The sequence below is a fragment of the Saccopteryx leptura genome, chromosome 4 (assembly GCF_036850995.1).
Source record: "Saccopteryx leptura isolate mSacLep1 chromosome 4, mSacLep1_pri_phased_curated, whole genome shotgun sequence".
Lineage (NCBI taxonomy): Eukaryota > Metazoa > Chordata > Mammalia > Chiroptera > Emballonuridae > Saccopteryx > Saccopteryx leptura.
Window position 1 is genome coordinate 98,961,237 of NC_089506.1, and position 15,155 is coordinate 98,976,391.

Sequence of the window (15,155 nt, forward strand, 5' to 3'; positions counted from 1 at the left end):
CCGCTTTGGGCAGCACAAGAGAAGTCATTCACAGCCACGCCTGGCCTCCCGCCAGGCAGCTGGGCAGGGTGGCCCATTAGTGTGGATTCGGAGAGGCGCCAGGTACTCTCTGCACCTACGCAGTCATTTTTACCACAGCCTCCTCCCGAATAAAGTTGGGCTGGCGGGGACGCCCAGGGCTGCAGTCAGGGCCCGCACTCCGGGCTGGGAGCAATTAAGGTTCGTAAACGCGTGGGCTCCACTGATTTCTGTCCCTCTTGCGTCCACCTCTCCACCCACAACTCTGAAGTCCCTTGGGGAAGTGAGGTGGGGACGCGCGGGAGACTCTCTCTGGGCCTCCCGCGGTTTTCGGCTACTTTATTCATTACAGCAAACCCGGAGGCTCAGCATTTCCATTTCACAGATTAGGAAAATGAGGCTCGAGTGGGTGGGTTCAGGGCACACGGCGAGCAGCAGCGGCGCTCCAGCTGAATGGTAAACTCTTTGCGGCTCTGGTGACGCCAAAGACACTTTAGTGGGTCGGGTTGTCAGGGCGCGTGGGGAAAGCGCCGGGTAAATATTTGGGGCAGTAACCTGGGCTCCGGCCGTTCCTAGTCACTGCGGTTCTCCGGCGGGCGCGTGGCGAGGGCGGTGCCTGGGGACAGGGGCGTCCCCCGCGCGGCGCAGGGACCCACCCGGCGGCCCCGCCCGCCCGCCCCGCCCCCGCCGGCGGCTATAAGATCGCGGGGCTGCGGTGGCCGCGGCTGTGGAAGCGCTCGCGAGCACACAGTCCTGGGAGAGGCGCGGCGGGAGCGCGGCCGGGCTAAGGCGACCAGCAGAGCCGGAGCGCGGGCGGGAGAGCGACACCGGGCAGCCTCGTGTCATTGTGAGCATCCCACGGTCCCCGGGCCGGCACCTCGCGGGATACCTGTGCCACGCGCGTCGGGCCGAGCCCGCCCATGAAGCCGCCCGCAGCGCAGGGTAGCCCCGCAGCCTCGGCGGCCGCAGGTAACTGGGGGTCCCCTTAAAGCCCTGGGCAGACAGGTGGCGGGGTGGGGAGAGGAGAAGGGCGATGCCTGGTGGTCCCTTACACCCGGTCTCCGCTCCATCCTCACCGCAGGAGCCTGCCTTTGGCGAGGTCAGCTTCCCTCCCCACGCAGGGCTGGGGTCCGAGCCCAACGCTAAACGGGCGCCTTCTGACTCCGTTTTCCCACCGCCACCGGGTGGGCACACGCCCCCGGGGGGGCAAGCGTGGGGACACGTAGCCGGCAGCGCGTGGGAGAGTTCCGCCGTGGGCGTTAGCAAGGTGGCCTTTGGCTCGCAGCTTTACCCGCCAAGGCTGTTTCCTTATTTCCACAACGGGCGCGATAACCGGCCGGGCTTCAGAGGGTGGTTGAGATCATTAAAAGATAAGAGGCAACGGCGGCGACCGCGTGGCTGTCACTTGGGGAGCGCGCAGTGAATGTTAAGTCATTCTGGGGACTGGCGGCAGCTCCCAGCAGGCGGGACGGGGTGGCCACCCGGTCCGCATCATCTGAGCCCTCGCTTCCCGCCCCAGCCCCGGCCTTGGACTCCGCGGCCGCCGGGGACCTGTCGGACGCGCTGTGCGAGTTTGACGCGGTGCTGGCCGACTTCGCGTCGCCGTTCCACGAGCGCCACTTCCACTACGAGGAGCATCTGGAGCGCATGAAGCGGCGGAGCAGCGCCAGTGTCAGCGACAGCAGCGGCTTCAGCGACTCCGAGAGTAAGAGTGCCCCCCCCCCCGGGGAGGGGCCCCGAGCTCTGGGGACTCCCCTCGCCCCTCCACTGCCGAGCGCTCTGGGCGCCGGGCCCAGTTTGAGTATCTGTGAAGGTTCGGGTGGGGCCGAGCAAAGTAAGCCCTGCAGCTCAGGGCAGTCTCTAGGACGCTGGGAAAGTTGGGTCACCAGGGCGGGAAGTCCAGCAGAGGCAAGAAACCGAGGACAGCCGTGGGAAGGCTCTTAACTAGCTGGTCTACCTGCCGCCTGGGGTGTCACGGGGCAGGCAGGTTTAAGCAGCTTTTCTCACCTCAGCCGGACAGGACTCCTGGGACTCCAGCCTTGCCACAGTTCCCTCTCCTCTCCTCCATTCTCATATCTCTCCCCTCTCCGCGGTCACTTTTCAGAGGATGTGGAGCAAGTGCCACAGGAATGGAGGTGGGAGGGGACATGGGAAGGCACAACACTGACACATTTGTGAAACCAGGAAAGGTTCTTGGGATTTTTGAAATAACTTCGTGCTCTTTTCTTTCGGCCCTGAATTGCTAGACTTGCTTCTTTATTACATAGAGATTTGAAAGAATCCCTGGCAGTGCTGAGCTCCAGTGTCCCCTTCTTTAGGCAGGTCCATTGGGGGGAGAGCGGGCTTTGAATGCCCACACAGACTGGATGGGGAGCCAGGGAGCAGACGGGCAGAGAGATGCTTCCTAGTGACTTCCAGGGTCTCTCTGTCCTAAACAGCCTTAGGAGAGAGCCAGCTTTCTCCAGGAACTCTAATACCTGTAAGGACAACGGATAGCTGTTTAGGTGTCAAACAGCAAATCTGGTCACTTTTCAGTATTATGTGATTGTTGGTTTCAAATCCTGGGTTACTTATTGTTTTTCAATGTGAACTTGAAACAATTCTATGTTATCCTTGAGACTATGCTCCCTAGACGAATACAAGCATCTATGCCACTCCTTTTGCTGCCCTCAGCTCTGGAAGCAGAAGCAATGACCTTTCCTTGTAATTCTCTTCTTTGGCAATCTGAAGTTCTTCCTTGTTACAGGGCAAAGACTCAGTCCTAGAGTTAAACATGAGCTGTCCTGAAAAAGGATAAAGGGCACTCACCACCCTTCTGGGTTTGACTCAGAAACCTGAGTTCTAGCTGACATTTTTTTGGCATCCTTTCCCAAGGGTTAGATCTAATTGCAGCTTTGAGGTGAAAGGGAAGGCAGTAGTGTGCTGTTAATTTTCTGTTTTGTATTTTTGAACTTGATAGCTAATGACCAGACTGCTTATTTTTTATTTCAAAGGGAAATCTAAAGACTTTTGAAATTTGTCCCAATATCCGTGGCCAAACTGAAATATGTCTCCTTCTACTGAGGCATGGAGCAAATTATTCATTGGGGACACATTCTCTCCTCCACAGGAAAAAAGCTGGGGCGGCCTGTCCAGTGCTGCTCCATTGCGAAGAACAGCTCCTTTCTAAACCACAGCTGCATTTGGCTGGAAGGCTGCCTGAGCTCGCCCATTCATGGGCGACTGCAGCTCCCTCTGGGTAGGATTTCAGATCTGGGATCTGTTTCCAGGGGCCTCAAAGAGAAGGCACTTGAAACACATTCTGAATGGTTTTGGGGGGGAAATTTGGAATAAATATGTAGTTGTCCGTAGGGTATGTGTGTATATTTTGCCTTCTGCTTTTGTCATTAACTGTTAAAGTAACTCTTAGTTTGGTGTTTAGAGAAGTAATGGAGAAGGTATAAGGAAGGATCCAATGACATTAGTCTTTTTGACAGATGTGTAGTTTGTCCCCCACAAGACTGCTTAGAAATAGTCTTGGCAGAAACAATATGTATCTTAATAGTAATTTCTTTTTTCTTTTCTTTCTTTTTTTTTTTTTTTTTTTTTTTTTTTTTTTTTACAGAGACAGAGAGAGAGAGTCAGAGGGATAGACAGGGACAGACAGACAGAAATGGAGACGGATGAGAGGCATCAATCATTAGTTTTTCGTTGCGCGTTGCTACTTCTTAGTTGTTCATTGATTGCTTTCTCATATGTGCCTTGATTGTGGGCCTTCAGCAGACTGAGTAACCCCTTGCTGGAGCCAGCGACCCTGGGTCCAAGCTGGTGAGCTTTTGCTCAAGCCAGATGAGCCCGCGCTCAAGCTGGTGACCTCAGGGTCTCGAACCTGGGTCCTTCCACATCCCAGTCCAATGCTCTATCCACTGCGCCACCGCCTGGTCAGGCTTAATAGTAATTTCTTAAGGAAGCATAGTATATATATCTTCATAGTATATATATCTTAATTACCACCAAGAGTTGATCACGGACATTTGTTATACTCATTTGTCTGTTTGATGCTTTTCTGTGGAAAAGAATGTCTGAGAGAGACAGAGCCTACTGAATTTAGTCCACCAAAAAGGAGATGCACTGAGATAGTGATGGTAAGAGAGGGCCCCTTTTGCCAAGCCCTTCCTATGATTACCATGATTATTCATTTGCTCCTCCAATAGTGATCTCTTTGCTGTGCTTTAAATGTGTTATTGCATATGGTCACTACCACAGTTCTATAAGGTAGACATTGTTATTTGAATTTTCCTGATAAACTAGCAGAACCACCTGGGCTCTCTCCCTCAGGCCTCGCTGTGTCATGGTGGATGGTTGGCTGGAATGGGAGCCAAGTCCTCAGGAATAGAATTGAAGACCCATTGGACCCAGATCACCTGCCTGTTTAGCAATGGTGGTTGTGTTTGAAGGTGTATCTTTCAAGTAGTAGTCATTTGGCTGGGGCAGTGGAGCCCAGGCTAAGTGCTGTCAGGGCCCTGGGCCATGAGTGGGTTTCAGGCTCTCTAGCTGTAAAATTACATAGAAGCTATTTAATAGTGCAATTAGAAATATGCATAAGCTCATGATTAAGAAAAAATGCTTTCAAGGAAACAATGCATAGATCATGCTGTATCACATAGATCACATATACATTTAAGCCAGTATCTTGCATGACAACGTTAACATATGCAACTCTAAAGCAAGGTTACCTTGGTTTTCACTTGACTTTGACAGAAGTACAGGTATTGCTCTGAAGATGTTCCCGCTGTATTTTTTTTTTAAAGAACCTTTCTATTTCTCATTAAATAATTAAATTACTTGCATCCCCAGGAGACAAATAGGCATTTCTTCTTCCCCCAAAGAAGCAAGTTACTTAGGTAGGAGAGAAGAACGGATATTTAATGAGGAAATACAGTATTTCTTTCTATTCCCACTTAGGGAGTCCTAAGATGTGAAGAGGACCAAAATAACAATTGCGAGATAACTTTGCATTAAGGATGGCATTCAAATGGGGGTAATCAAAATAGGCTTGTTTCTTTGTCCTACTTGGGTTCCAGCAGGTGACCTTGGGCATCATAGTGGAAGTAATTTTAACTTCAGTAATAAAAGAGCAGTGTGGTTCAAATATAATTCTCAGAGATGCTTCAGGAAGTGTAAACATCCTTGGTTTAAGCTTATTTTTAAAACTATATTGTTTTCTCAATATTTTCAAAACTGTAAATGCACATCATGACTTCTCAAATGTGTTTAAGGTCTGAAGTTTACTGTGCATGCTAGGGTTGTTATGATATTGTAGAACTATTTTAAGGGACAAGCAATTGGTGTCCTTAGCATGTACAAGACCTAGAATGTCTGTATCTCTTTGCCTAGACTAGTCCAGCTTGACCCTGGGAGAGGGGACATTTTGGACCCTGGATGCCAGCATGATGAGTAGCATATCAAATGATCAGGCATAAAAGCCACTGAGACTAGAACCTGAACTTGTTCAAACTGTGAGAGAATGAGGAGTTAGGAGTTCTTAAGCTGCCCTACTATTGTTATTACAATAGAAATGGCTGGTGGGTAATTGGTCTCCCTCTGAGGTGGTCTGGAGGGACCAAGCAGTCCCAGAAAGGAAGTTGAGACAACAGTGGTGAAACTGAGAAAGGGGCTTTTTCTTACTCTCTCCCACTTCTAGTGAGGCTGTCAGAATTCCGATTGAGGAGGAGACTCACCACCCCCAGCCCCTGCGGCAAAAGGGAAACAGGTCCAAGGCTTTCCTTTTCTCAGTTAATTACTATAGTTTGCTGGCTTGAAATGTGTGGGATTGTTCTATATTTGCAGGAGCTCTGGGCAAGGTTCAGTCGTGGTTTTACTTCCCTCTGGACAAGCAAATGTTGGTGCTAACCCGAAATTACCTTTCTCCCCACCCCTAAACTGAAAAAACACACCTACCTTTTAAACAAGCCTCTGTTTTTGCAGCTGAGTTTCCCAAGCTCTGTTGGTGCTCCTAAATTAGATGTTTGTATATTTAATATGCTTACATTTCTTCTGACGTTGTCTTAGAAAACTTGGTCCCTGACTTTGAGGTTCCTGGCTTCAGCACACTAAGTTGACTTGCCAAGGACGTTTGAATGGGGCTTTGAGTTGCTTGTGAGATGAGCTTTAGAGCTGATTAAAGTAGGTGTAAGGCCTTAAAATATCTAGTCTTGCCACCTGCCAAGGTTCCCCAAATCATCACTCTTATGTGCCCCTCAAGCCCCTATTAATAGCACCTGATATCTGGGTGGAGCAATGTTACATTAATATACTATCAGCCAGTGACACATTGCTATCATTTTATTAGATTAACTGACTTATTTTGCAAGGAATAGAGTTTCTAGAGGAGTGAAAAGAACAAGAAGTCAGGCTTTGCTCACTTTTTGATTTACCACAATGCCTAGTTGTTTATTCCAGGTGCTTAATAAAAGCCTGTACTATGAAGTTTTATTGGATAAAGGGTAGAAAGAGGTCTAGAGTTTGATGTACTTCTGTGTAGGTGGTTTGTTCTTGGGAGGTTTTTTTCTCAAGCACCTCTGAAAATAAACTTACATTAAGAATTTGGCTACTGTCTGAAGAAGAAGAGGAAACCTGGACCCAGAATCTTGATTCTTATTATTCTCTTGGTAACCTTTTGTCTCCTGGGTGTTCTATCTTCCATTTTTTCCAGGAACTTTAGAATAAAATTATGAAAACCACAGATACTGTATATGGAGCACCTAAATTATTATGCCCCTTTTGCAAAGAGGAAACTAAGGCTCAGAGGTGAAGTGAGTTGCACAAGGTCACTGGCTTTCACATGACCTCTTATTATTCCCCACGTCCTTGCTGTGGCGGCTTCTGCTGGGCCCACTGTATCTTTGGGGCTCTTGAGGTTGTCTTGTTCACCTTTTCCATGAATGACATTTGTAGACTATCACTGCAGGATGAAGCCAAACCGTGGGCAATCCTGGTTCAAGGATGCTTGGCTTCATTTCCTTTTGCTAGTCGAACATTTTGGAGCCTGGCGTCAAGTTTGGTCCGGATTGTGCACAGGAACTCATGGAAAGAGAGAAACATCACGGTGTATCAGAATGTGAGCTAGTGTGTGTGTGTGTGTGTGTGTGTTCCCTTCCCAAAGGAAAAGTACATGTGGATGGAACATCATTGGAGAGTTGAAGTAGAATAGAGGCGAAGCCCGCAGTCAGGGCAAGGCCTGTGGGGCAGGGTGGGGTGGAATAAGGTGTGGTGGAGAAACTGGCTCTTCAGGGCCAGCTGTCCCTGGGAGATAGAGAGCAGAGGCGTGGCCCCTGAGGTCTGGGCCAGTGAGGGTCTGGGTTTGGGACACTGTGTCAGGGACCAGGTGAAGCTCTCAGGCGTCCTTCAGAGCCAAAGACAATGTGCCATGATGCTCCCTTCTAGCTCAGGAGTCTGGACCCGTACGGGGCCTGCCTCCTCAAGACCCCTTGTGGTTTTCCTGCCCCAACGTCTTGCCTCATCTTTCCTTTACAATTTTGTAGCAATTCTCCTGACTATTGCATGATGACAAGTACACTCCACAGTAGGTGTGCAGGGGACAAAACCACTTTCCTGTGTGTAGGGGGAAGGCTTTCACTTGAGAAAACTCAGACTGCTCTAGCGGTGGGCTCAGCTGACACAGCAAACAGAAGGAGCTTGCCAAGTGGAGCGCTACCGAGTACAAGGGTCCTCAGAAATATTAACAGGAACGCCACAAAAAAGTGTCCCATGATCAAGTAAACTTGGGAAATAGGACTTTCTTTATCACAGGACTTCTCAGGAATGTGAAAGTGGAAATACACAACAGGAATCTCCAAGCCTGCTCAGTGTTTCCCAAACTTAGTTGATTCCGTAGTTCAAAGGATGAGAGTTCTGAGGAATATACTTTTGGGCCAATGTGAGAGGCCCAGTGTTCTCAATCTCAGTAGCCCTGAAAAGTGACGTAGTCCTTTTCAGTGACATGAGCTAGACCTTTGAAAGGTGAAAAGATGGTGAGGGTGGGCCTGTCTGCAGAAGTGGGCAAGATGGATGCGTTGGCCAGGAATATGGGACGGTGAGGGGCCACCTGGCAGGAGAGGGTGGGAGGAATGGGGCCAGGTGAGGTGCCTGAGCATGGATAGCATCCTTCTAGGATGATGATAAATTCTCTTGGGACCAGAAACCTCTGCTTTTGAAAAGCCTTTTTATTCTGGGCATGTCTCTTGTAACTTAGCCGTGTTCACTTTGAGTTAAGGGGACCAAAGATGGATGCTCTTGCCTCCTCCTGCCCTGCAGGTAACTGGATTAGGTGAGCTGTTGTCATGGAGACGTGGGGGCTGGCCAGGCCCTCATGGTTCCGCTTCCCCCTCTCACCTGAAGAGCCTTCCCAGAGCTCATCTGTGCTGCAGCCGTGGCTGGCTTTGTGTTTTGTTCTAACCAGGAAGACTGTTCCCTTGTGATCTCAGTGGCCACATCCTGCTTCCGCTGTCTGCTCTGCCTTTCAACCTCCGAGCTGGTGCAGCTCCGCCAGCAGCTCCTTTCTGTGTACAGCCGCCTGGCTGGCTGGCGGGGGGCTGGTTTCCTCTCCGCTGGCAGGACTAAAGAAACAGGTTCTCAGAATTTCAGAGCTGGAAAGGACTGGAAGGATTATTTAGTCTACCTTCCCATTTTATTGATGGGTAAGCTGAGGCCTGGAGATGCTGTCTTGCTCAAGGGCACCCACATACTTATTTAGTAGCTGAGTGGTTTCCTTCACTCCCAGGGTGGCCCCGCTTCTGGGACTTCACCTTGCTGTCGCTTTGGTCTTTGGGGGTTTGACAACAGAGGGAGCCGTGAAGTCACTTGAAGTGTCTGTAACAGACAAGCTATAGGAGGAGAGATCTCTGTTTTTGACCCTCTAGCTTATCCTTAGAGTGTAGGTTCTCAGTAAAACCATGACAAAGATTCTCTCTTGAATAGGCAGGGAAGATTATTAAGTCATGGGATCCAACATTGGGTTTACATTTTAGGGGATCCATAGGGTAGAAAGGATATTTTTTAGGAGAGATGATCCCTCATGTCTAAGATCCCGAAGCACCCTGGCATCCGACAGGCACCTGGACAGTGAACGGGCTCCTGTGTTGCAGAGGAGGCCAGTCTGGTTCGTGATGACTCCATCACATCCTGCCTTTTTCAGGGAAGCAAGAGCCTTTGGTGTGTATGATTGGACACACACACGCACACACACACGTACATAGGCACACTCTCCTGCCTCAAATCACTTTAGGGCATAAATACAAAATTTAGAAATCAACCTGTTTTCTTTACTAGATATTTATATCTTTTGCTCCTTTTGGAGATAAGATGTTGGGTAACAACAGACCATAGACTGAAAACCATTCCTAATGAGTTATGTTTTCTTTCTTGAAAGGCGCAGATTCACTTTATAGGAACAGCTTCAGCTTCAGTGATGAAAAACTGAATTCTCCAACAGACGCCACCCCGGCTCTGCTCTCTCCTGCTGTCACTGCTCGGAAAGGTGAGTTCATTGGTGGGAGCAGAGTTTCTTTGCTTCTGTATTTTCGTCCACTTCTTGGTCTCTTCTCTCTTCCCCCTGATTCTTAAGCAGTCTTTCCCAAATTCAAAACAAATGGATGATGAATATCTTAGTACAGTACAGTGTGAAGTGGAATTTGTTATTTTTCAGGATTTTGATCTGTGTGAAAATGAAATCAGATATATGGTGAGGGTATGGGGCAAAAAACCAAATCCATAGGGAGAAAGAAAGCTTGTAGATTCTAGACTCTGCTTCCTCTCGTGTGGTGTCCTCAGGACTGTGCAGTGGACAGTGCTCTCCCTAAATGACTGATTCTAGAATTTTTTCCCCTTCTTTTTCATGTGAGAGAAGGGGAGATAGAGAGACAGACTCCCACATGTGCTCTGATCAGGATCTACCTGGTAAACCCTGTCTGGGGCTGATGCTCTGCTGATCTGAAGCCATGCTCACAACTGACCTATTTTTAGCACCTGTGATGGAGGCTCCACAGAGTATCCTCAGCGCCCGCCAATCAAGCCATGGCTGTGGGAGGAGAAGAAAGAGAGAGAGAAAGAGAGAGAAGGGAAAGGGGGAGGAGGATGGGTGGAGGAGATGAGTGCTTTTCCTGTGTGCCCTGATCAGGAATCAAACCCGGGACATCCACACGTTGGGCTGACTCTCTACCACTGAGCCAGCTGGCCAGGGCTGTTCTAGAATTTAAAACTCAGAAGATAGGCTTTGCAAAAAGTAGGATTCTTTTTATTGCATTTACTACACTGCTCACAAAAATTAGGGGGTATTTTATCGCTTCACATTCATTTTAATTTTTGTGAGCAGTATATTTAACCAATGATTTCAGATGACCAATTTAGCAATTAAATAGGGTCATCAGTAATGAGATAAGCGATGATCTAACACAATTCCAAAGAGCAGTTCCAGCCTGTCTCTGCTGTGACATTAATAGACCTAAAAGTTTTTAAAGATGCATGAGCAGTTTCTTATTTTTTGGAACTAGTAAAATGTCCCCAGCTCAAGAGCTGAATGTTCTATTATAGAGAACAAGGGCCCTTTTGAAAACAAAAGGATTTTTTTTTCTTTAAGAAACATTATACTTGCTGAAAATAGTTGCAGAATGCAATAAAAATGGAACATAGTTGAAAAGAAATATGAAGATTCCATCACTTTTCTCACTGTGGCATTAAGGCAGAATTTTCCTCTTTTTCAAAAGAGACATTTTAAAATTCTGTCAGCACAGCAATATTAGCAGCCGCTAGGGACTTTGCCATTGTCCAGCCCTCCGTCTGTAACGGATCTGTTGAATTCAGAGAGACAGAGCAGTCTAGAAAATGGCTTAAAACATGCCCAGATCTGTTACCTGATCCTCAAGAGGTAGGAATTAAAGAGGGGAACAAAGCCCTACTGGCAAATTGACTTTAAAAGCCAAGAACAATGAGCCGTTTGTAGCCAGCCGGAGTTAATTAATACAAATATCCAATAACACACTTCAGAGAAGGCAGGAATGATGAACACCACAGAAAACAGTAAGGTCTACAGGAAAAAAAGTGTGTCTCTCAGGACGCAGAGGGAACAGACTCAGGAGAAGGACTCGTTACCTCCTGCTGGCACCTGGACGGGACGAGAGAGGCCTCATGTCTCCATCCCTGGGCCACTTTGACAAGGACCAGTGGCTCCTCACTCACTTCATACTGGAGAGATTCTGAGGGCCGGAGGTGACAGAACAGACAGGAAAGTGTCCGAGAGAGGAGTGCAGCAGAAATGAACAGATCTGGGTGTCCACTCTACAGGAGGCCATGCTTACCAAATATTTTTGACTGATAACTAAAATCCTACACAATCAAATAATCAAAACCTTTTCTCTTTCTTCCTTGTTCCTCGCACCCTCCCATTCCTCCCACCCAAATTTTTAAGGCCATGAAACGAGGTTCTTCTTCCAGGTGGCTGGGGTGGGGGAGGGGGAGGAGAGAAGCATTTAGGCTACTTTTCAGAGTAAGTTTCTGAGTTGACTGTAAGTAAACTTTGGAACAGATAGTTGGAGTTGGTATAAGACCCTCTTGTAAAGCCAGTACCCACGGCCACCATCATAGCCGCCTGGCCTGTGCAGGTTCGCATTTGATTCGGATAGACAGTAATGAAACAACGGAGCCAAGAACTGGTGGGCCATTAGCTTTAATCCTAGCTCACACCCAGTGGGCAAGAAATATACCCAGAGGGAAAACACTTCCCTTTCCATTCAGGGCTCTCAAAGCCACTGACTCATCCGAGTATTCCTAGAATCAAAGGCCCCACCAGCCATAATCACCTCTGTTCTCCATCTCCTTCTCTCTGCACAAACTGGCTTCTCCTTCAGCACTCCATCATCTTGGCTGCCTCTCCTCTGCAATGCTGATGGCAGAATCTGAGCAAGAGAGCCCCCGGTCTGCCTCATCTTATAGTGCAGAAATTAAAGCCTTTAAGCCAATATACAAATAAGGAAGTCTCTGATACAAAGCCACTTATCTGAGGCATAAATGGGATTCCTCATAAGAGTACACTACCCCCCATCATGCAACAGTCAAGTGTGTGAGGAAAAGCTTAGTGTTGAGAAGATCTTAGTATTAGAAGGATGTCGAAAAGATCTTAATATTAAAAGGGTGGCAAAGGCTTAGTCTTAAAACTAAGCCTTAGGCTCTAAGGACCTTGCCAGCGTAAAGCCTGTCCCCCACACCCAATGCAAAGTTTGGGGACCCTTGCTAAGTGAACAAACATATATATCATATTTACAAACATATTTGACCAACACATCTTTACCAACATCTCTGAAAGTAGATGTAAAATAGGGTCTTGTAATTGTGGGAAACATGGAGTCCGCAGCTGTCTCTCTATGGGGAAACTGAACTCCACCTGTTGTTTTTCAGCCAAACTTGGAGACACGAAAGAGCTAGAAGACTTTATTGCTGATCTTGACAGAACATTAGCAAGTGAGTACACGCTTGTTATTAAAAAAAATCAAACAGAAAACTAACTAACGAACGAACACCTCTGATAAAGTGCTATAATGTTTACCAGCTAGCCTGGGGGCAGGAGTTACACCAAATGGCCTCTTTAGGTTCCCAAACAGGACCCTAGGGGCTCAGAAAGAAATTGGGAGAATCAACTTGCCTTAAAGTAGAGTGTGTTCTTTTCAGACAGCGAGAACAGGCCACCAGCAACCAATGGCATTTTTTTTGAGAAATGGAGAGCAAAGTAGTATATTCGTTAGAGCAGGATTGGAGCTTCACCATCACGATGGCCTGCCAAGCTTTTCAGAGAAGAAATGAACTGATAGGCTATGCATGTATTATGCTGACAAACCAGAGGATTCCATCCTACAGGTCAGGGAAACCTTCCCAGGTTAGATCCAGGGGTGTGGTGAGGTCTGAATGCCAGATGGATCCTAAAAGACAGAGTTGACTTGGCGAGACCCTGTAACCAAAGATCCATGCCAATTACTAAAAAACTCATGTTAAGTATGTAATACCTTATTTCCCATTTTTCCGTTAACCCTTTGAATAGTGTTTGGTTTTTTTTCATGCTTGCTGACCCCTGGGTGTGAGTTTTTTTTCAAAAAATAAAATTAGTTCCAATTACAGTTTTATTAACTTAAAATCATGTTTGTTTGATAACCAATTTATGAAAACAAGAGGAACATACATTTGCTTTTTTTTTAAATGTTGCCTTACACATTTTTAAAATAAAAATTTTTGTACGATTGTACTCTGGATGGTCAGGAGGCATGAGGACTTACATGAACGTTCATAGTACTCAAAGGGTTAACAATTATACCCCACTTTGTGTGACCAAAAATGATGGAAACTGAAGATACCTGATCATAACTGCAAGGGGCAGTCGAGAAGAAGGGATGGGAAACTCTATCGACCACTCTGATCAAAAGGACAAGATTGCAGGAGCCAGAAGGACCAGCTAAAGTTTTTTTTTTTTTTTTTGTATTTTTCTGAAGCTGGAAACGAGGAGAGACAGTCAGACAGACTCCCGCATGCGCCCGACCGGGATCCACCCGGCACGCCCACCAGGGGCGACGCTCTGCCCACCAGGTGGCGATGCTCTGCCCCTCCCGGGCGTCGCTCTGCCACGACCAGAGCCACTCTAGTGCCTGGGGCAGAGGCCAAGGAGCCATCCCCACGCCCGGGCCATCTTTGCTCCAATGGAGCCTTGGCTGCGGGAGGGGAAGAGAGAGACAGAGAGGAAGGGGGGGCGGTGGAGAAGCAAATGGGCGCCTCTCCTATGTGCCCTGGCTGGGAATTGAACCCGGGTCCCCGGCACGCCAAGCCGACGCTCTACCGCTGAGCCAACCGGCCAGGGCACCAGCTAAAGCTTTTGAGTAAATATTTCAGCAGCTCTACTCTTCGGAGAATCTTGTCCTAGCCCTTTACTTTTTTAACGAAACCATTGATCCCACCTTTGATTCCCATAGGAAGTATTTGATGCTGCGCTGTGCTTAAACAGCTGGGTAAAGTCTTAAAAATTGGATCCAAAGCTGGTGATTCAAAAATAACTCTGTTCTTAACACTGTTTCAGACAGACCTTAATATGAAGTGGGAAGTCCTGTGTGTTCTCTAGCTGCAGACTTGATTGCCCATTTTCTTACGCACTGTACCCTCTTACATCAGAAGACCAAGGCCTGTTAGGACGGAGATTTTTGTAATTGCAGCTCAATTTGTATCAGACCCATGTAGCAAGGCTGTCTACTTCATGGAAATTGCAGCCGGCTGACTAGTCGTACCAGTTCATCAGACACCCATTATGTGGGAAGCCTGCCATTAAGTTTGTTGCTTTGATGCATGTCTGAGATAGTGGTTAAGTATATGAATTGTACACTTTTGTGAGTTGGTAAGCTTATCTGTCATATTTGCAGGTATGTGAGAACAGGAGAAGCTCTGGGTCCTTGCATCATAAAGAAGTTTCAAAACGTTCCGAGGACCTGGTAAAATCAGCCACAGAATTCGCTGCCGGAGGAACCAGAGAGGGGCTTGCACCCACCACCAGACCATTCTCAGGCTGCTCCTAAAACCAGCCTTTGGCCTCGTCTCTGCACAATTCTGATAGTGACACCAACTTTGTTTACCTGCTTGCAGCGTATTAGAACAGACCACTCATGCTAATATTGTATGTTCTCTTAAAACATAGCCTTCCTGTAATTTAAAGTGCTTTTATGAAAATATTTGTAATTATATATAGTTGGAAACAGTGATATGCTTTTCTCATTATATTCTATTTTTGTATGCAAATAAAATTTGAACTGGAGTCTGTACTTTGGAAGCTTTCTTTTTTTCCTATTATTTCTTTCAGTATAGTACCATTCAGATAATATTCTAGTGGGAATGACATGCCTCTTGACCTCTCACAAGGACCTTGGATGCTGCCAACTGCACTAGATAACAAGATGGTAACCTTTAAAAAAAAAAGAGAGTGAGAAAGACAGATAAGACAGGAAGCGAGAGATGAGAAGCATCAATTCTTCATTGCATCACTTTAGTTGCTCACTGATTGCTTTCTCATATGTGCCTTGACCGGAGGTCTCCAGCTGAGCCAGTAACCCCTTGCTCAAACCAGCGACCTTGGCAAG

The 15,155-nt window shown here is 47.4% G+C and overlaps 1 protein-coding gene across 1 annotated transcript; it reads left to right on the forward strand.

Moving 5' to 3' along the window:
- The first annotated feature begins 728 nt into the window (after nucleotides 1–728).
- RGCC (regulator of cell cycle) lies at nucleotides 729–14,833 on the forward strand. The gene is made up of 5 exons (XM_066380830.1): nucleotides 729–987; nucleotides 1,538–1,723; nucleotides 9,428–9,535; nucleotides 12,448–12,510; nucleotides 14,445–14,833. The coding sequence occupies exons 1-5, from the start codon at nucleotides 939–941 to the stop codon at nucleotides 14,450–14,452; spliced, it is 414 nt and encodes a 137-aa protein (XP_066236927.1). The 5' UTR covers nucleotides 729–938; the 3' UTR covers nucleotides 14,453–14,833.
- Nucleotides 14,834–15,155: the final 322 nt, after the last annotated feature.